Genomic DNA, 23,001 nt, shown 5'->3' with positions numbered 1-23,001 from the left:
TCACAATAATTTGGTGGTCCTAGGAATTGTTTTCAATAATGTCTGCTTACAGAAGACTTCTCATTCAAACATAATTTGTGAGCAGATCATGAGCAACGTGCAAGGTTCTACCAGTTAGGACTTCCTGAAAGCCTCATTCTGTAGGACTGGCCTCCATGGCATGTGCTGAAATGGGATGCCATCAGGAGTTGCACCTGCCCAATTACTAAACAGCAAATACAATTAAGAAGGTAAATCTAAATTTTGATATGTATTTTGAATAACCAAATAAATATTAAGCTTTCTCCCACCACTTGGGAGTTGCTTTTCTTTTCTTTTTTTTTTTTCCCTCTAGAACAGAATGAAACCTTCGACCCATTCTTCCATTGCAAAGCCAACGTTGCATTTCACAGACACAAAGGCGAAGGGGCCCTTGGGGCTGTAGCACCAGAAAAAAGGAGGAAGAACGCAGGCGATGGCTTCGTTTAGAGTCTTCAGGCTCTTAAACTATCATTTGGTTTCTCACTAGTAGCTTTTTTTTAAAAAAAATCTCCCAACAGTCTTAGTACTCTTTGTTGTTAATATTCCTATTAAAATAAGTTCCTATGGAGAAAAAGAGGGAAATCAAGCTGTTAATAAAATGTCTTCAAATCTCTTCTTAGAAAACAAAGCAGCAGGTACATCGTACATGTCAGTCTGAATCCCTTGGAATCGCTGGGTTCCTTCCAACCCGACACCATCTACACATTTTCATCTTTTGCCTTTAAAAAGGAGACTTAAACAAAATTGTTAGCTTAGGTTTCTGTTTTGTTTTTGTGAAGTGCTGCTGGCTTTTGGCCAAAAGTACATACATTTCAACTGAACCCAAGTGGCCACCAAATTGCCAATCTAGGAAAAGTATCATGGGTGTTGTGTGACTTATGGCATCTTCTAAAATTGCCACTTGCTCCCTCACTCAGGCAGCTCGCCCAGGAGATGCTCATTCCGCTTACAAACACCCGCTCAGTTGATTTCCTTTTGGTCTTGCTTCCACGGGAAGCGGATACTTGGCCAACCTGTGGGCAAGGCCCATCAGCTGTGGAAGTTCTGCACGGCGCTCTGTTTCTGGGAGAGCCGGAGGAGCTCCTCGCGGATCGCTTTGATGAGGGAGGCTGAGGAGTGGCTGGGCTGGAGGTCTTCCGTGGAGCTGGTGGGGTAACCCAGCCCAGGGCCTTGCAGTCCCCGGTGAGGAAGGTTCCCGGGAGGAGCTGAGGGCTCCCTGCCTGAAGTCCTTGGCACCTGAAACAGCGGTGAAGAAGAATAATCTTGATGTCCAAGAACGTGAGGCTGAAAAACATGGCAAACGTTACTGCACTTCCCACGCGGCAACCAAAGGGAACATCAAGTTCAAGTTGGCATTGGGAAAGCTCATGGGCTCCCTCGCCCACCTCCCAGGGTCACTCGGCCCTCCAGCAGGGCCCTTGTGGCCTGATCGCCTGTGCACAGGGTGTGGAGTGAGTGGGTGAAGCAGGTGTTGGTGTGGAACTCGCCACCATAGGACAACAGGCAGGGACCTGGGGAGCTGGAAAGGGAGAGCAGGCAAGCACCCCATGAAGGTGAGAGGTCAGAGGGCAACACTCGAGAGCAGAGGGAGGTAAGACTGGGGCAAAGGGGATGGAAAGAACCACTGCCTTAGCCTGGTCCGGAGTCCAAAGAGTATGTACCTGAGAACTCAGGCGGGACCACGGAGCCTGGGCCAGATCACAAGATCATCTTGTGTCTTATCAATCTGTGGTCTTGTTGTAGTGCTGAGGTTCAAACCCAAGGCATGGGGCATGCTAGGCAAGCTGCTGAGCTGTGTCGCCTGCCTATCTATCAGCAATCATCTACCAATCTCTCCATCCATCATCTATCTTCAGGTACTGGGTATTGAACCCAGGAGTGCCACTGAGCTATTTCCTAAGCCCTTCTCATTTTTTATTTTGAGATAGGGTTTAGGTCACCAAGACCAGCCTGCAATTTGTGATCCTACTGCCTCAGTCTCCTGAGTGGCTAGTATTACAGGTGTGTGGCCCCAAGGCCCAGTGTCTTTCCATGTCTTTTCAAGTGCAATTTAAAGTTAAGTTATACACACAAAAGTAGACAATTGTCCTGCTGATGTCTGCAGAACATGGATTAATTTGGCATTCATTTGACAAGAACAATTATGCTTTTCAGTGATTTTTTTTTTCATTTTTAAAATATCCTTCATAATTTTTTCAAGTGGAAGAAAAAACTTCACATCCATGCACTAAATTAGTGTATAGGTCAGTGTGGTATATCTGTGTACTAAAAACCTTAATGCTAAAAGCGAGAGAAATGTGGCCTCCTAGTCCTGAATTATTTCTTTCTACATTTCACTCCTCCATAGAGCAATAAAGAAATCCTTCAAAGTGAACATTATTGGATTTGACTGGAAAACCTGAATCTCAGTAGAATACAATGAAGGCAGAAGAAAAAAAAAAAATGTGTCGATAACTTTAAGCAAAGACCTGCAATTGTAAGTCTGACAAATGTCGTTTGGGGAAAAACATACTCTAATGTGAATTTACTTTCACTACATAAAGCATCTAACCATGACTGGGATCTAGCATAGCTGTTAGGAAGGTTAAGAAATTCAATAAAAGCCAGAGCATAAAGATAAGGATAAAACCTAAAGTGATAGTTTGGCTTGTATTTTCAAACTTCATTAATTTATCCCTCGAGGATATAAAATTCTTGAGAAAAACAGAGAAGGGCACTTGTAGAAATTAGCTGTTCCCACACTGAGGGAGGTCTATGCCTTGAGACCCTGCTACCTCTGAGATCACTCCAAGACCATCTAGCACAGTGGGCATGGTGGAAATAACATCAGCAAGCCCCACAAAGCATATGGTGAGATCAGGGATGTTCATATAGTGATCATACCAAGACCATGTCCAGATTTTAGCTACCTTCAGGTTCAGACTTGCTACTTAAAGCCATGGAAATTTGCCTCAAGAAAGTACGTATGCTTTCCAAAAGTGAGAGAGAGTTTGCTACAAGCTACAGGCAAACACACAGCAAGGTGAAAACAGGGAGGGAGATTAAAAATGGATTCCCCAAGAAGCAGCAGCTAAATTTAAAGATTGCGTGAGAATTTTAACTGATGGCCCAAGTCCCGGATACTCACGGCCTCCCTTCGCCCTGCTTCCTCCTCCCCATATGCAGACCAGCCCGGTCCTCCATACTGGCCACCTCTGCTGGGCGGGATTTCCACGGGCTGGGCCCCGATTCTGCTAGCAATGCCCACCTGCGTCAGGTGCTGGATCTGGGAGCCTGGGAGGAACATGGTGCAGTCGCTGGTTATGGAGTAAGATACCGTCCGCTCTGACCACTGGCCCCTTTAAGGACAGGGACGATGAGCAATGTTCAAACAGTGCCAGCGCCATCTCCAGAAATGGCCTGTCCCACGAGAACAGCCCAGGAACTGCTCTAATTCCCTTTCAATACAGGGGCTAATGGTGACACATCAAAGGTCTGAGGATGAAGGATCACAGAGGGCACTTCTGCTCTTGTCTGTAGGGTGACACCCAGGGTGGCCCTGCTGATTTTTTAATTATGCTAACTCAAAGGTTCTAGAGCCATAAAGAAGTTGACACCTGGTTCTTGTTGCTTATAGCTTTGAGATTCACAAAGAGCAGAATATCCAATATGCCTTTTTTTCCCCCTGTTATTGGGGATTGAACCCAGAGGTACTTAACCACTAAGTCATATCCCAGCCCTTTTAATTTTGAGACAGGGTTTCACTACATTGTTTAGGGCCTATGCTTTTTTTTTTTTTGGTACCAGGGATTGAACCCAGGGGACTAAACCATTGAGCCACTTCCCCAGCCCTTTTTATTCTTTGAGACAGGGCCTCTCTAAGTTTCTGAGGCTGGCTTTGAACTTGCGCTCCTCCTGCCTCAGCATCCCAAGCCTCTGGGATTACAGGCGTGTGCCACTGAGCCCAGCTGCTTTTTTCTTAAAAGGCGGAAATGTGTTTGAATTCAGAATGTTGAGGCCCTTTTACTCACAGTGTTCCCATAACTCAGCCATAGCACAAGCAACACCTCACACCTCACCTAGCCAGTGAGGGACACTGAGGTAGACCAGCTGACTCTGTGGCACTAACTCCCAGACACAGGAAACCTGTAGCCTTGTGTGGCTCGGATGGTCAGGTGTTAAATAACCTATTTCCTCGGACACCAACTTTTGGTATTTGGAAATATCCCTACACTGCAAATTAAAGGAGGAAAAAAGCCATCTTTATTTATTTTATCTTATTTAACTTCACTTTTTATAGCATTTAGAATGGAACCCAGGGCCTCGTGAATGCTAGGCACGTGCTCTACCACTGAACTACACTCCTGGTCCTAGAATATGATCTTTATGTGCTGTGAAATGAAATACTTATTTCCAAATGCTCCCAGGATCATCAAGTTCATCCGTGATGCTCAGGTTCTAAGAGTTCAAGAGGGGAAAGTCCCTCCATCTGTAAGCCCACTCCTACCCACGTTATCTAGTTATCAGACCTTAACTCATCAGCTGCTTTTAAGAAAAGAGCTCCCACTGGTTTTATCTGGATACATATATTGGTAATTGAAAGTCAGGGAAAATTGTCCAGGCCTCTGGCGGAGCAATGAACTCCACTGGAGCACCCATCCTTTACTGAGAACTCACAGCGTATTGACAGTATCTGGACTATCGGCACTGTCTACTTAGCAGGCACTGCCTGAGCAAATCTCTTGAGGAGCTGTGAATCTAGCCGGGTGTTCACAGTGGTTTCCAAAGGTCCAAACAAGTGCGCAGGGGGAAAGCACACAGTGGCTGCCATCTTAATCCAGACATGATTCTGCTCCCTGCTTTGATCACTCAATAATACAGCACAGGCTCTCCCCTGACTCTGCGTGGAGCTCAGAGTCTGGGCTGATTCCAGCTCAGCCTCTGACAAGCCCGCTCCTGTGGGCCTGGCTTTCCAACATCTCCAATGCTGTGAAAAACCCAATCAGATTTATTTCAAGGATTGGAAGATATGAAAAGAACAAATGTGGGCAAGGCAACAACTGGTGATTCCTAAATTCCTCTTTTCTTTCTTTTCTTTTTTCTTTTTTTGGAAACAGGCTGGTCTCAAGAGATCCTCTGGCTTCAGTCTCCTGAGTACTAGGACTATGGGACCTGCCACCTTGGCTAGCACTTCTTTTCTGGCTTTTTATATTTTCATCTTAAATAGCTGTGCAGTTTACTTAGTGATGCACTTACTGGGAATCCTAAAAGTGAATACTTTTTTTGCTATTCTGAATAATGCTGTGATAAACATTTTGACACACATAATTTCCACCCAATGTTTTGAATTTAGGGGATTTCCTTTCACTTTCTAGAAGTGAAAACACCAAATCAAAGATTCATGAGTCCTATTATCAAACTGCTTTCCAAATGTTTTAATGATTTACACCACCACTGAAATAACATAATAGTAATAATAATAAAGGCAGCTAGTATTTATTGAAAATGTATGATATGCTAAGCACGATTTGGGGCACTTTACATCTTTTATTTTATTTAATCAGCAAAATTCTATCATAAAACCATCTTTAGAAAATGATTCATGATTGTAGTTATGCCTCACTGTGGTTTTAATTTGTATTTCTTAAGCTATTTTCAAAACTGGAACCTTTTCCAAGTTTTTCTTTTATAGGGTACACATATACACACACATGCATCTTTTTCTATTTTTCTGTATGTGTGTGTGTGTGTGTGTGTGTGTGTTACTGGAATTGAATCCAAGACCTCATGCATGCTAGGCAAATGCTCTACCACTGAGCTATGACTTCAACCCTTTTTATTTGAGGCAGGGTCTTGCCAAGTTGCCCAGGCTGCCCTTGAACTTGCAATCTTCCTGCCTCAACCCAAGGAGCTGGGATTATAGGTATACACCACTACATGTGGTCTATACACATCTTTAATTTTTTTTTTTTGTATACTTGTAGATGGACAATATGCCTTTATTTTATTTATTTATGTGGTACTGAGGATTGAACCCAGTGCCTCACACATGCTAGGCAAGGGCTCTGCCACTGAGCTACAGCCCAGCCCCCACACAGCTTTCTCTTATGAATTCTTTCTTTCAATATTTTGCCTATTCATCTTTTGAGGCTTGCCCATTTGTCAATTTACAGGAGCTATCCTCTATAATAAAAATGACTTTTGGTTATAATATACCACAAACTTTCCCTAGGTAGTATTTCATTTTTGGTTATGTTCAGAAATATATATGTTTGATAATTTTTATAGCCAGAAAGATAATTATACTAGATCCCAACATTTTCCATTGTAAATTTTAATACAATTTCTTCTCTTACTAGAAATTGCTAGAATAAAACTCCCTCTTCAAATGAGTGACACATAGAATTTCTATATCCATCTAGATTTTTAATAAACAATAAATCTGAATTTTGTTTAGTATTTATACTGTGCAGCAAGGCTCACATACGCAACATTTCACAAGAGAAATAAGACTCATCACAAAGCCTAGCATAAAGGATGAGAAGTCCCATATCATAGCAGGATACTTTTTTTTTCTTTTCTTTTTTTTGTGGTGCTGGAAATTGAACCTAAGCATGCTCTACCACTGAACTATATACCCTTTTATTTCTTATTTTGAGATAAGGTTACCAAAGCCAGCCTCCAGCTTATGATCTTCCTGCCTCAATCTCCTGAGTCACTGAGATGAGAGGCATAGACCACTGTGCCCAGCCATTATTTGTTTTGAGGACTAGCAGATAATGCAAGATATAAAAACATCCTGGAAGACTAAAATGGAAAAACATATCGCAATTATTACGAATTTGGAATTGGCCTAAACTACTTTTTTTTTTTTAATCTTTATTTTGTTTATTGATTTTTATGTGGTGCTGAGGATTGAACCCAGTGCCTCACACGTGCTAGGCAAGCACTCTGCTACTGAGCCACAACCCAGCCCCCTAAACTACTTCCTTTATAACATAGAATGATATATGTTCAGAAAATAAGAAATAAATTATTTAACACATCATGGTTCCCTCTCATTGAAGCCTCAGTCTTCCAAAAGGAGGTTGAAGAAATGAATGGAAAAAATAAAAGCGTGACTTTGAGGTTTTGTAATAGAACACAGTAAGATGATATTGAACTTAAAAAATTCTCGAAGAATAGAGAGCTGTTACGTACCCCATTTGAATCAAATGTATGATACGTCAAGATCATTGTAATGTTTTGAGCAACTAATAAAAAATTTTTAAAAAAGTAATAGGGAGAGCTCAGATCTTATACTACAGATGTTCTAGAACACAGAACAGCATTCATAAATAGAGCTTATACAGTATCAACCACTCAGAAGTTCAAGTTCTATTAAATGGAATGGTCATTTGTCATTTGGGGACAAGTCTGGACCACAGGTAAACTGATGGGGCAACCCTTCCAACTGCCATGAAGAAATTCCACTCAGCCATGTTGGACACAGACCACCACCAGCATGTGCCTCCTAGGGGTCTGAAGTGTTTTCTCAGGTGTTCCACTTATACTTCTATTGGACCAGTTAGGGACATTGATCATAAAGTAGAGCTGTCATTGAAAATTGGGGGATTTACAAAGAGTTCAGAACAAATTCTTCCCAAATATCAAGCATCTGCTGAACCTGAGGATGGGATCTGGGTTTGAAAATTAACATAAAACTCCAAGGAGGCTCTGAGACAAATGTTTTTTTTTTTTTTTTGTATTTTCTTCTTAACTTACTTTCTGAAAATAAATTTGTTCCTTATCTAACTGTGATTATTGAGATCTCTCAATTCAGAAATCATTTTTCATTCCTTTCTTTCTTTACTAAAATTCAGAAAGCTCCTCCTTTCTGAAAACATTTACATATGTCTCAAAACAGATAAAACCCAAGAGCAGTTGGCCTATTAAAATACAGATGCTTATAATTCTTTCTAAAAAAGCAAAAATGAATACATAAAAGGAAATTTAATCACATTTCAATTGTGGTCTTTAAAAAAAATCTGTACTAAGTAAACCATATTGTGCAAAATGCTTCTCAAATCAATTAAATAAATATATTTTAGAAGGTTTTACAATTTATTTTCTCTCTGGCTTCAAAATCTCCAGAAATTGAAGACTTTAGCATATATTTACTTTAGCATATATTTACTTTAGCATATATTAAACTTCTGTTTAAGAACAGAAGTTGGAAACTTAACTTCCTATGTGGAGATATCCTGGCATAGATTTTTATTTTAATTTCATTGGGTAGTTAAAACAGATGCTGTTTTCAGGGATTTAAATTGTAATAATGGTAGAATAAGAAAACATGACTTCCACCACTGAATGATGGTAGAAGTGGTGCTAGTTACCCAGGAACGGCATTAGGAGAACTCTCTAAATGAGGACTTAAAGAGGGGCAGACAGGCGTCCACACAGTGCCAGGGTGGCTCCGACTTCCACAGGTGCTCTATCATTGACTCTGCTCTTGTCTGAGTCAGTTGAGGGAGGGCTTAGTCAAAGGGTCACAAAAGTGACAATAAGAAAAGGGAAGGAGATAACAGGGTTTGCATTCTAATCTGAAATCCAAAATGCTCCAAAGTCCAAAACTTTGACATGACATTCAAGCAGTTTCCGATTTGGGAGCATTTTGGATTGGGGATTTTCTGACCAAGGATACTCAACTAGTAAAGTCTATTAAATTATTAAAACACACACAAGAGCACACACACAGAAACACTTCTGGTCCGAAGTATTTTGGATAAGGGATACTCAACCTGTACTTAAAAAGGCAGAAGGGAAAAGCCGAGGGCAGGGAGACTTGAGGAGAAAACAAAGGTTGCATGCTCTCCAAAAGTGACCCAATAAAACGAAATCTCCCTTTAGCCACTGTCCAGCAACTCTGAGGGTTGTTCACTACAAGGCACAAATGCTCCTTCTTTTAAACTCAGTTTGATGCCGTCCTAGGGCTGCCACAGACCTCCCGTTCACTGGAGAATTTAGCCATGCCTTCCTGGAGGGTGTGTGCCGCAGTTTCACTGTGACTTGGCTGATTCAGGAATCGGCAGACAGCAGCCTTGGGGGGCTCTGCCACAGCCCTTCCCCTCCCCTGTCCTCATCTCTACCAGAACCTGAGAGAAAGGAGCTCTGGCCAGAGAAGAGATTGCTCAACACCAAGACGCTGACCCTCTGGGAAGCCTAGCTATGGCCTTTAAATTTATTTCTAAAGTAATTCCCCCAGAAATGTAAGCTCAATCGCCACATTACCTGTGGTGCTCCCAACAGGCCGGGGCCGGGCCACTGATGGCATCTCTTCTGAATAGATCCCTCGGGCAGCAAATGGAGCTTCTGCTGACGACTGTGGCTGCTGGGGCTCAGGGGGTGCCAGCTCTGAAGATGGCAGCAACCCAGGGCCAAAACCCGGTCTGAAGGCAAAGCATAGGCATCAGGACTATGTTTCCCCTGCGCTGGCCTCTACCTAGTCGGTCCCACCCTGCAGAAAATGCAGACTTCTCTGTCTACTTGCTTATCCTCCTCCAGCTCCTGGAAGGTGGGAGACGGAAACCGCTCCCTAAGGTGGATTTTATTATTCCATGGCCCTATCTCAGTACTATCTCAGCTGATGTTCACCAGTTTATGCTGAGTGATTGGATATATATAGTTCTTCTATTTAAAGAAAAAGAAGGGAAGCTTTAGTTTCCAGATCAAAGAAAGGCACAGATTTCCAATAAAGCTGTGGTCCTCAGCCATGGCTGCCCATCAGCATCACTGGGGGAGACGAAATCCTGGTGCCCACGCTGCACCCCAGACATGGTGTAACCAAGACAAGGGCTTTGAAAACACTCCACAGGTGTGTCTATCGAGGGCAAAAACCCATGTTCTAAGGCAATTTGGTCTATTTTGTTCTCCAGATGTCTTTAAACTCATAAAAAGTATTGAGGAACTCCCAAGAGTTTCTGTTTATATGATTACATCTACCCACACTGATGGTATTATTAGAAATTAAAACTAAGAAAATGTTTCAATATTTTAAAAACTCATTTACAAAAACTACAAACCTATCACATGCTAGCATAACAATGTTATGAATTTAGTTACATTCTCCAATCCCTCCCCCTCAGATTAGTGAAAAGAGTAGCACTCTTATTTTATTCAGACTCTCTTAACATGGGACATCTGGATTCTCAAATATTTTACAATCGGTTGACACATGTTATTTTAGAAAGAAAATCTGCCCTTGCAAAACATTTCTTAGAAGAGTATTTTAATAGCCTTTTTTAGAAAGTACTTAAATAATACTTCAGATATTCTTCTTGAGACCACACCAAAACTTAAGTGGTAATTCCTTAAGGATTAGTTGCAATGCAGGATCTGAAACAATATCAGATGGCTCTATCTTGACTTTGAGTGGATCTTCAACCCATGCATCTACCATTGGGAGAATACTAGTTCACTGAATCACAAAGACATGATGGACACTCACATGCCTAATTCTACAGTATCAAAAATTCCCCTGCTTCACTGGAACCACCACGCTCATCCAGAAGAGTGCTAGGATGCTCTCAAGTTCAACATGGCAGACAAAAGGTTCTAGTCTAATTTTCACTTGAAAGCTCAATTTTACCATTGACAAAAAGACTGTCAGTTGTTTTTCTTGAAGTAAGAAGTTCATTTCATTCATGTTCAACACAGTGATAAACTCCCAAGTCTGAACATGATGTTCATCAGTTGTTTAAATAGAAAGCGAGGAGGCAGTTGGTTCCATTCAGTCACAAACAGCAGAGCAGGTGCTCTCCTCCAAGATCCCATATTCAGCACAAGGGCCTTATTTGTCCAGTCAGTACCTCCACTTTTGTCACACAGACTATGAAAGACTCAAGGGCCTAGTTTGAATAAAATTAATTTTTACTACTTCATCAAGAACATACTAACATAAAACTGGCTTTAAAAAAAAAAAAAACTGCATTTTATCTGCAGCTACCGAAATGAGATTTTTCCCCTTAGTTCCATTTAAAGCAATGTGTTACATTGCTTGATTTTTTTTAAAATGCTAAATCACCTTCACATTGCTGGAATAACTCCAATTTGGCTGTAAATGATATTCTTCTGTACGTGTTGTTGGATGTGTTTGCAAGTATTTGGTTTCATATTCTTTCATGTCTATATTCAAGAGTGAAACTGGCCCTTAACGTTTTCAGTCTTCCAATGACCTTGTTCTTATGTCCTTGTCCTTGAGGTCCAATGACCCTGGTCTCATTAAGTGATTTGAGGGTAGTCTTTCTTTTTCTACTTTTTATTAGCTTGTACAACATTGGCCTTTCCCTCCATCATGTTTGGCAGAGTTCACTGTTGCAGCCATCTGGACCTGGAGTTTCCTTTATGGGAAGAATTTTAATTATGATTTCCATTTTTAATAATTATATGATGATTCAGATTTCCTCTTTCTAGAAATTTTTCCATTTCAAATTTATTAACAAAAATGTGTTTGTAAAATCTTTTAAGATTATGTTAATTTGTCTTTTTCATTCCTATTGATGATTTGTTACACAGATTACTTTATCAAGTTTGCCAGGAGATTTGTTTTCTATTTTACAGTCTATATTATTTCCTTCCTTCAATTGGATATTCTTTTTTAACTTCTTGAGATGGGTAGTTAGATTGTTGATTTCCAGCTATTTTTTCCTTCCAAATACATGTGTTAAGGATAACAATTCCCTCCCCCAAACATTACCATAGCTGATCCTACAACTTTTGATATATCGTACTTTACTATTCATTTTAGAATATTTTAAATTTTCTATTGTGATTTATAAGTGTATTATATGTTATTTAGCAGAGTACTGAATAATTTTTAAATGTACATGGGTTTTCTAATTATCTTTTATTATCATTTCTTAATTTTACTAGGATGAACAAATATATTTTTATTTAATTTTTTTGAAATTTAAGATTGGTTATGGCCCAAGATATAGTAAATTTTTCATTATTTTTGTGTGTATGTTGTACTGAGGATTGAATGCAGGACCATACATGTTAGGCAAGTGCTATGCCACTGAGCTATATGTCTCCCAGCTCTTAAAAAAAATGTGTTTTAAAGAGGTATGCTGGGCATGGAGGCACATGCCTATAATCCTGGCTACTCAGAAATCTAAGGCAGGAGGATCACAAGTTTGAGGCCAGCCTCAGCAATTAAACAAAGCCTTGTTTCAAAACAAAATACAAAAGTCCAGGGATATAGCTCAGAGGTAGAATGTGGGAGGCCAAGAATGTGGGAGGCCCTGGGTTCAATCCCCAGTACTACCCACCCCTAAAAAAATGGTGTGTTGTGCAGTATTGAACATTCCATGTTTTATGTATATCAATTAGCTCAAACTGATTAATCATGTTCAAATCTTCTATATCCTTTCCATATCTTTATATTTTTGACATGTCTTTCATAAGTCAAATACCCCTTTTTAAAATCCAATATAATGATATTGGTCTTTTAATTAGAATATATAGCCATTGTCATTTAGTGAAACCACACACACACACACACACACACCCTTGAATTTAGATCTCCACCATCTTACTTTGGCTTGCTGTAAGTTCTGCCAATTTCGTGTTCTTTTTTCTCCTATTTCCTATCTTCTTTTGGATTATTTTAAAATTGTTTTCTTTCTTCTTATTATATTTAAGCATTTTTTGCACTGTTTTAGTTAACCTAAAAATTACACCAGAATCCTTGACTTACAATAGTCTAACACAAAGTAGTACTTTTATATATCTTCCCAGACAATAAAACTGAACTCCATATTAAGCATATTAAGTATAATTGTAAAATCTATGTTTGACAGCTCCAATATCTGGATCCCCTGTGGTTCTACTTTTGTCTGTTGCTCCTGATTTTATTTTCAACTGTGTTTTCTTTTCTTCTCATATGCCTGGTTGTGTGCGTGTCCATGGTGACATGTACTGTAGAAACAGTATAAGGCCTGGAGTGTATTAACCATTCTGAGGCGGGGGACTCACATGTGTTCTGCCAGAGAGAAATCCCTCATTAAAATTCAAAGCTGAACGTCAATCTCTGAAGGGACCAATCTGCCTATGACCCACCCTTTCTCCCAGGGCCTAAGGATTAGAACTCAAAACCTTGGGTGTTTATCAAGGTCTCTCCTCCTCCCCCCAAGCCCTGTATGCAGTCTCTTAGAGCTTCATCCACTTTCTCAGCATCTCAGCTGCCTCTTCTGGAGTCAGCAGATGCCACTGGGAGAAAAGTGACCCCAAAGAAGGGCTCACTTCTCTGGGTTCCCAGATCTTGGTCCCACACTGCTGCACAGCTCTGTTAGCCCTTGGAGTTTAAAAAACAATTAATATCTTATCTAGCTTTTCTAGGTGTTCCCAGCAGAAGGACCGGTTCAAACTCTCTAGCCTGTCATTACTGGAAGCAGAACTTAAGTCCTAACTTTCCCCCCTCCTCTTCTGGTTAGATCAAGGGAAGATATAAATCACTTTTACATCTCTGTTCATATTAGTTAAAAGACATGGGTTTACAGAGTTTAAAAAGAGCAGCCTACAAAACAAAGTCATAATACATTCTGTTCTGAAACCTTACCTTGGCAATGGGCCAGAAGGGGGAGTCATCCCATAGTCTTCATATCTCTGGAAGAAATTCAAAAGGACATGAAGACTAACATTCAGTACTTATTATAAAGTGACAACAGCAAACTTATAAACTTGGGCTTGCAGGATCAACTTTCGGGAGAATTATTTTCTCATTAAAGCTTAGCATGCTCCTGGGGCATTCTGCCATCCAGCAAGGGTTTCAGTTTGGGGAACAGGGCTACCAGGCTTTAGAGAAGACACAACTCATTTCTAGGTCTTTTCTATATCAAAAACTAAGACTGTGAACAATAGACAGGTTTTCTGTGCCTGTTCACCCCTAGTCTCCTTCTCTATGAACTTTATCTTCTGCTAGAAGGTAGCTTAACTGGTCGCAGTTAGTATGAAGCACACGCTCCCCGCCCCCAAATCCAGGGAGCGACCAGCAGCAATTCAAATATCTCCAAAACTAAACCATCAAATGCTGTACCATGTTTAGAATACTGTAAAAATAGAAAACCAGAAATTAGAAGGAAACCCAAAATTAGAGACTAGAAGATGAAGGCGGCCCCTTTGTTTCTGACCATTTCCTGGGCCACTGTGAACAACTGCTTGCCTGTAATCAGGAACTACCAGGCCTGGCTCCTGGGGCTGCACTGATTCTAGATCTTTCTTTTTTAGGCTATAATTTTAGTTTTTCTCAAAAGTCCAGGCTTTTCCCCCACTACGCTGTGCTGCCCAGATTTTCCCAACGGGTCTTTCCCCATTGGACAAATCTCTCCTCTTAAGAGGGAAAATAGAGGCCTTGGTGTTCAGAAGGTCATACGACATAAGGATGTCTATGATGGTTCTGGAGGGATTTGTAGATGGGAAACCCTGGTGGAACTGCGTCCCCTTCTGATCTTCTCTGACTCAATCCCCTTGGCAGCGGGAGGAAGATTAGAACCTTGTAGGTTCCCAGCTGAGGAAGATAAACTAGAGGGGGTAACAGAGAAAACGGAAAGATGGCAGAAGAGCAGTTTTGATTCGTTTTTCTGAATGACTGAAGAAAAAGCTGAGACTGGATGAAGATTAGCCATGGTGCCCACCCACCTCCAGCATGACTCAGAGTTTTAAGACACATTCATATGCATGTTTTTTTTTTTTTTTAAATCAAGGCTCGTCACTTTACCTATCAGGATTTCAGGAGATCTGAGTGATAAACCAACAGAAAAACTATGGGGAAAAAGCTGCCCATTTTTATCCATGGTACTATTGTGGGTGAGGCATTTTAACCTACTGTCTTCAGAAAGAGGATGTTCTGTGCTGAGAGACAGGGCAAGTTAAAAAAAAAAAAAAAAATCCCTGACAGAATTACTGTGATTGTGTGTCAGGTATTTACTTTAAATGAGTCACACTTATATAAAAGGCTTGGAGGACAAAACTGAATTTTAAAGTTTTAATCAGCTATGTCAATACAAGTCTCATTTTCATTTCATTCTTAATCCATATAAAACACAGCCCAGTCAAATGTGAAAGGCGAGTCAAATGGCTGGAGCCTGGGACAGGCCTGAGGTGGAGCCACCAGGCAGCAGAGGCAGCTTGTAAAAGGCCTTAGCTGGCACCGAGGCCTGCACAGCGGGTGACTCCAAGAGTGGAGCTCCACTTAGGGCAGCAGGAACACCACATCCCAGCTGCCTGACTCACTGCTGCCTAACCCACACCGCCCTGCTGGTAAAAAGGAGCAGAATGTCATCCAGGGGAACACAGAGGCTCACGCGGTGACTGAAGGCACCTTGAAACCCACATTCCTGTGGTTTTCACTGTCAGAAGAAGCAAATAAAGGGTGGTTAGGTTCGTCCTGGCAACAAACTAGTAACTTTACCACCAGTTTATCAACATGCTGAAATTTATATGATTCTGGTTTTCCACTAGATTAAATCAATACCATTCCCATTGAAAAAATATCAGGGTGACGTCAAAAAGTCCACAATTAATTTTTTTTTAAAAAGTCCACAATAAGAAATATTAGAATGCATTTGAATTCATGGTTGAGATGGTAGATTAAGGCATTATCATGGAATCTTTCATCCCTAACACCTAAGAACCAGGAACAAATAATAAAAGTAGTAACACAAATCTGTCAAAAATTACTGCTAAAAATTTGTGCAAGTGAAGGAGAAGAATCATGCTATAAATGGAGAAAAGAAGCGGCCAAGGGAAAAAATGATTCTCACAGCACAGTGTGGCTCTTGACCCCACCCAAGAGCAAGCAGAGATGCACCTCCACTCAGACAGGGGCTGACTGGGGGGCGACCTGGCAGTCTGGGGCTGGGAGCAGTAGGATCAAGGAAAAGCCTGGGGGCAAGGAGAGGTGGTCAGCAGTGACCAAGTTCAGGTCAGAAAGTGAGACAAGAGCTTTCGTCTTGGAAATCTCAAGACTAAGCAAACAGGCTCTGGGCAGATCTTCCTCCTCATCCTAGGTCCCCTCCTCATCCCACGAATGTCTCTGAGGTGTAAGTCCTGCAGCAGCTTGGCCTTCTCAACACCCCAAAACTATATTTCACTTGTCACCTGCAGGTGGAGCTGTCTGGGCACCTTCCAGACAGAGGATGGGAAAGGATCAGGATGATCCTGAGGACGGTGGTGCCCACTAGTGGACAGATTGGAGAGGAAGCACGGCAGGCTCTGTGTGCTCCCAGGGCCGTTCTCTCTCTGTCCTTGTTAGTGGGAGGGCTATCACATTTCAACTGCATCTCTCACCGCACAGCGCCTGCCAGGTGTCCCCTTGTCACAGTCCCCTGATAGAGCCTTAATTCTGGATCAACCCCACTGTCTGCCTTCTCGGCCGCACACCTGGGTGTCCGATGTTGAACCACAAAGCCATATGGAGAACTCTCACTTATGCCACTATAATTTCCTGAGGGTCAACCTCAACAGGGACCTCAGGCTGTGTCTCCAATCTGTGATCTCTCATTCTCCACAACAGGCATTTCGGATCCCGACTCTCCCTCAAAACCGCCGTGCCCGCCACACTTCTTCCCTCCTTCTCAACAGACAGCTCTACCCTCCCCACGGGGAGCACAGAAGCTTTGAGATGTGGCTCCTCAGCTTCATGCCTCCCAACCTCTCCTTCCTGCCTCCGTTGAGTTGGCAGAAATACATCCCGTCGTTTCTAAACACAGTTCCTCCCCTGGTGCCCTCGACCCCATGGCATCAATCTTCTTCCATGCTGGCTCAATGCGGCCAGCAATTAAACAGGTGGAACCTTCTGGATTCTTCTTCTCAACTCCATCCACACCAGTCTACTGGCTGGAGCCACTGACAATCACACTGACAATCCCTGCTTCACCAGTCTCCCAACGGTCCCCCTGCCTCTACTCTTGTACTGACATAACCCTGCAGCCCAACGCAGGACAAATCTCCCACAGTGGCTTACATAGTTACGTCTCCCAACTGCTCAGAGCCCTGCAACGTGAAGGTGTCACCCTTGGGATGAGGTGGGCACTATGACTGTGGGCTTCTTGCTTTCTCTCTCCTGCCTCATGAACCACCCCTTCACTACCCCTTCTGTAAGAAATGCTAGAACCAATTCCATTGTTAAGAACATATGGTGACTGGGCTACAGGGTGCCCAGATACCTGGTTAAACACTATTTCTGTGTTTACTGGGTGGAGCTGGTTAAACACTATTTCTGTGTTTACTAAAACTGACGGCCTCAGTAGAACAAAAAGGGGGAGGAAGGTGGGGTGGTGCTCCCTCTGCCTCCTGATCCTGCTCTTGCAGATCCTGGTTTGCAGGCTTTCAGATTCAGACTCAGGCCTCAGAACACCCCTGGTTCTCCTGGTCCTCCAGCCTGCAGACAGCAGGCTTCTCAGCCTCCACAATCAAGTGAGCCAATTCCTCATAATCAGTCACTCTTTTTATTTTTTTTTTATATTGGGGATGGAACCCAAGGTCTTAACCACTGAGCCACATCCCCAGCCCTTTTTTATATTCTATGTAGAGATTGGGTGTCACTGAGTTGCTCTGGCTTTGAACTCATGATCCTCCTGCCTTAGCCTCCTGAGCTTCCAGGATTACAGGTGTGCATCACTGTGCCCGGCTATAATCAATAAATCTTAAATCTCTCTCTCCACACACACGTCATGGGCTCTGTTTCTCTGGAGAATCCTAGCTAATATACATATCAAGCACACTTGGGGGAAGAAGTTTTTAACACCTTTATTGAGTTGTAACTGACATACAATAAACTGAACACATTTAAAGAATGCACTTCTATAAGCTTTGATGTATGACTGCAACTGTACATTACCACCACAATCAAGATAATGAACATATCCCTCACCCCCAAAGTTTCTGGGTGCCCCCTTTATAATCCTTCCAACTGATGTCCCCACCTGACCCATCCCTGGGCAACCACTGATTGTTTCTGTCACAGATTTGTATGCATTTTTTAAACTTGTATTTCAATGGAATTGTATAGTATATATTCATTTTCTTTGGTCTGGCTTTCTCTACTTAGCATAATTATTTATGAGAGTCAATTATGTTTTTGTCTGATTCAATATTTATTTTTTAGGGGTGGTTCTGGGGATTGAACTCAGGGACACTCAACCACTGAGCCACATCCCCAGGGTCTGACTGAGTTGCTAAGCACCCCGCCGTTGCTGAGGCTGGCTTTGAATTCAAGACCTCCTGACTCAGGCTCCCGGGCTGCTGGGATTACAGGCTTGAGCCACCATGCGTGGCTAATAGTTCATTTTTATTACTGAGTAGTACTCCATTATATGGACATACCACATTTGTTTTTCCATTTCTATATCTTCTTTGATGAAGTTTTTTTATTGGGTTGTCTGTACAATTTGAATCTTTTCTATTTATTGAGATTAGCTTTGTGGCCCAGAATATATTCCATTTTGGTAAAAATTCCATGATTGAAAGAACGTATATTGTGCTCTTGTTACCTGCCCTGTTCTCTATATGTCAATTATTTCAAGTTGGTGGTGTTATTCAATTCACCTCTATCTTAGTGATTTTCTGTATACTTGTCCTACCAGTTATTGAAAGAGGAGTATTAGAAATCTCCAATTTTAATTGTGGATTTATATTTATGTGTAATTCTATCTGTTTTTGCTTCATGCAAATAAACATTTAATATTTTGTCTTCATTTTTTTGTTTGTTTGTTTAATGGTACCAGGGATCGAATCCAGAGGCACTTAAACACTGAGCCCCAGCCCTGTTTTGTTGTTGTCTTTCTTATTTAGAGACAGAGTCTCACTAAGTTGCTGAGGCTGGCTTTAAGTTTTCAATCCTCCTGCCTCAGCCTCACAAGCTGCTGGGATTATAGGTGTTTGTCACTGTGTCTGGCTGAGATTTTTTCTTCTTGATGAAAAGTGACCACCTTGTTATTATGAAATGGTCCTCTATGCTGGATAATATTCTTTACTACAAGATCTCTTTGGGCTGATAGTAATAAATCCACTCCAACTTTTCATGATTAGTGTGGCATACCTTTTCCATACTTTCAACCAAGTTTGTACCTCTGTATTTAATGTGGGTGTCTCGTCGCCAAGCAATTGTTTGGATCTTGCTTTTTATCCATTCTGACAATCTCTGCCCTTTCAGAGGGATGTTCAGACCACCTATGTTTAATGTGACTATTAATAAGGCTGGACTGAAACCAACCTTGCTGGTTTCTGTTTTCTCTTTTCCCCACCTGTTTTTTTTGTTCCTTTTTTCTTCTTCTTCTGCCTTCCAGGGACTATATTTTATGATTTATTTTAACTCGTTTGTTGGCTAACAATAGGTTGTAGTAAGGTGCGTACTACACATCCTCTGTCCCTGTCCACTGGTCAGTGCTTTAGTCTATGTCACATACAGCATAAGGCCATTAAAAGAGCAAACATCAATCTCTCCCTATTGGCCTTTGTGCTATTTTTATATATTTTCCTTCTATATAGGTTACAAACCCCACAATATATTGTCATTACTTTTGTTTTAAAGAGTCAATTGTCTTTTTAATATCTTTAAATAATGAAGTTTTTATAAAAATAATTAACCACATATTAACATTCCCAGAGCTTTTCATTCATTTGCATTTTATTCATTCAAATATTCACCTGGCATCACTGTGCTTCTTCTACCTGAAGGACTTCCTGGAATATTTTGTACAAGGCAGGTGATACGTTCTTTCTAAACACACAGAAGAGGGACTGTGGGGTCACACTGTGGTTCTGGTTTTAATTTGTTTAGGATCCGCCATCTTGTTTTCCATAATGGCTGTATTGATCTTTATTCCCACCAACGGTGCACTAGGATTCCCTTTCTCAACACTGTCATCAACATTAACATGAGGTGAGATCTCATGATGACTTTAATTTTAATTTGCATTTTCTTGATGATTTTTGAGGTTGAACACCTTTTCACATACCTGATATTGATTTTTATGTCTTCTCTGGAGAAATTAAGTTTGTCTGAGAAATTAAATTCAATTGGTTTTTTGCTATCGAGCTATTAAGAGTTCTTCGTAAATTCTGGATACTAACCCCTTCCCTATCAGATATGTGATTTTTACATACCTTTTCCTAGTCTGTAGATTAACTTTTCATTTTGTTGACTGCTTTCCTGTTTAGGAGCTTTTTAGTTTGATATAATCCCCTTTATTTATTTTGCTTTTGTAGCCTGATTTTTTCAATGTGATATTAAAAAAAAAAAAAAGTCATTGCCAAGGTCAACATCAAGGAGCTTTTCCCCATGTTCTCTTCTAAGATTTTTATGGTTTAAGTTTTATATTTTAAGTATTTTATCCATTTTTCAGTTGATTTTTGTGTATGGTATAATATAAGGATCCAATTTCTTTCTTCTGCATTTGGAAATTCAATTTTCTCAGCATCATTTATCGAGGAGACTATCCTTTCCCCCACTGTGTCCTGGTGCCCTTACTGAAAATCAATTGACCACATGTGTAAGGATTTATCTGGGCTTTCTGTTCTATTCCATTGATTTGTGTTTCTATCTTCATACCAGTATCATACTGCTTGGGTTACTGTAGTTTTGTAATATAACTTTAAAACAGGAGTGTGATGACTCCAGTCTTTTCTTTCTCAGTATTGGATTGGCCATTATTTCCTTAATAAATTTTTTGTCCCTCCTGCTCTCTGAGAACTCCAAATATCATGTGTATTCATCCACTTGAAGCTACTGCACAGCTCATTAATCATGTTTGTGTTTTTCATTCCATTTCCTCTCTTTGTTTGACAGTATATAATTTTTATTACCATATATTCCAAGTCCACTAATCTTTTCTTCTGCAATACCTAACCTGGCATTGATCTCACCCCGTATATTCTTCCCCTCAGATACTGGAGTTTTCATCTCTAAGTTTGATTCATATCCTTTAATATCTTCAAGGTCTCTAATTAACATCCTTGATCTTTCCTCTAGCTTCTTAAATATATGAAACTACATTAAAATAATCCTTTAAATACCCTTGTTTGCTATTTTTATCACCTATGTCTTTTTCTTGTTTCTGTGCTTATCTAGTTAGTTTTGATTGGATACCAGACATTATTAATTTTACCTTATTGGATGCTGCATATTTTTGTTTCTATAAATACTCTTGAGCTTTGTTTGGATTCAGATTTTACCTTTGTCTGCTTTGTTCAGTAGAACTAGAGCGGCTTTAATCTGGGGCTAACTTTTCCCACTCATGAAGCAGAGAAAAACAATACAAAGGTGTGGACACCACAACTATGAGGTATCTCAATCTAAATTGCTCCCATACCCCTTTAGAATATATGGAGTTGTTAAGTAGAAGAGCAATTACATAGGGTGTACTCCATAAGCCTCACTGTATACAAAACAACTGCCTGACCTACTAGAAGGACCCCACTCTTGTGAGACCTTCAGAGAAAGTGGAATCATGTCCTACAGGCACCTCTGTGAACTCTAGCTGCCTTTTCCTCCCTGGACTTCCAATCCATCTCCTCAGCTCAGGCAGATCCCTGAGCTCTGCCTGGTACCCCTCCCTGTGTGGTGGCCAAAAACTCTCCCTAGGCACAAGCTGGAGCAACAGTAGGACTCAACTTGCTTCTTGGCAATCCTTGTCCTTTGTTGTCTACTATCCAGTGTCACAAAAACCCACATATTTCATTCAGTTTTTCAGTTGTTTCAGTAAGGAAGACATCCAGGACCTGTTCTTCCATCTTTTCCAGAATAGGAAGTTTATCCCATATGCCTTTATTTCTGTGTGTCTCTGCCATACTTCTCACTATGTGAAAAATTATTCTCTGACAACCACTAATTATCCTTTAGACAGCAACTCACATGTCATTTTATCCAGAAAAGTCTTCCTAAACTCCTCAAAATTCAGCTAGGTTCTCTTCCACATTGCCTCCTCTCCATGGCACTGACAACAGTGTACTGGAATTATTGTTTTGGTCCCCACTGGAGTGCAAGAGCTAGAGAGGAGGGACCTGTGCTGTACACCACGGAGTCCCCAACACCTAGCAGGGCTCCAGGCACAGAGGTGCTCTGTAATGCACCTGAATGAAAATGCAAATGAGACCAGACAGCAACTGTACCCACACTTGTTTTATCACTGAGTTGTGGTCTGTATCATCCATTTCCTAAAAGATTATAACCCACCAGATATAACCTTGAAGTAGTTTAACATCTATTATTAGAACAAGCTATATTTTCATATTAAAAACAAAAACAATTACACTGAATGGTACCCTCCCCCTGCCCACGGTACCAGCTACCCACAATGCAAGCACTATGTCTCCCAGACCTGGAAGGAAAAAAATCTATTACCAAAGGCCTGAAAATTCAAACCAATTTCAGAGATAAATTTTTTTTTACTGTCATTCAATGATAAGGGAAACGTCACACCTGAATAAGGGAAACAAAACTAGAAGGAGCCAGGGCTGGGGCTGGGGCTCAGTGGCAGAGCACTTGCATAGCACATGTGAGGCACTGAGTTCCATCCTCAGCACCACATGAAAAAATAAACAAATAAAACAAAGGCCTGCTATCCATCTACAGCTAAAAAAAAAAAAAAAAAAAATAGAAGAACCCAGTATAACCTTTCCCAACTAATAAATTTAAGTTGTGGTCTATTAATTTCTCTCCAGAGTTAATGTCACCAATCCTCAGTCAAATCATTTCTTTTGAACTAAGCAAAAATTACATGAACATTACTTCCTTGAGTGTTACTCTTTCTCCAAGTCGTAAGAAGGCAAATTTGAAAGAACCAACCAAAAACGAGAAACATACATGAAGGCCAATGAAAAGACAGAGGAAATGCTAAAACGTCAGCTCCCAAGATGGGCAGATGACATTTGTGAACAGTGCCCATGCCTGGACCGCTGCCTATGCTCCCAGACCCTCAGGGGGCCTCTCCAGAGGGTCATACAGAGGTTAAACAATCT

At 41.0% G+C, this 23,001-nt stretch overlaps 1 protein-coding gene across 1 annotated transcript in view; it reads right to left on the bottom strand.

The window, feature by feature from the left end:
• Positions 1 to 324: 324 nt before the first annotated feature.
• Positions 325 to 23,001, bottom strand: part of Kiaa1549 (KIAA1549 ortholog) — a 138,768-nt gene continuing 116,091 nt past the window's right edge. The window contains exons 17-20 of the mRNA XM_027952212.2: positions 13,601 to 13,647; positions 9,274 to 9,431; positions 3,149 to 3,294; positions 325 to 1,305 (exon numbers count right to left, since the gene is read on the bottom strand). Coding sequence (XP_027808013.2) covers positions 1,051 to 1,305; positions 3,149 to 3,294; positions 9,274 to 9,431; positions 13,601 to 13,647 — 606 coding nt within the window. The 3' untranslated portion in view covers positions 325 to 1,050. The remainder of the gene's footprint in view (positions 1,306 to 3,148; positions 3,295 to 9,273; positions 9,432 to 13,600; positions 13,648 to 23,001) is intronic.

This window comes from Marmota flaviventris, chromosome 1, assembly GCF_047511675.1.
Source record: "Marmota flaviventris isolate mMarFla1 chromosome 1, mMarFla1.hap1, whole genome shotgun sequence".
Taxonomy (NCBI): domain Eukaryota; kingdom Metazoa; phylum Chordata; class Mammalia; order Rodentia; family Sciuridae; genus Marmota; species Marmota flaviventris.
Note: the sequence above shows the minus strand (reverse complement) of the source record. Positions and strands in the feature narration are given on the sequence as shown.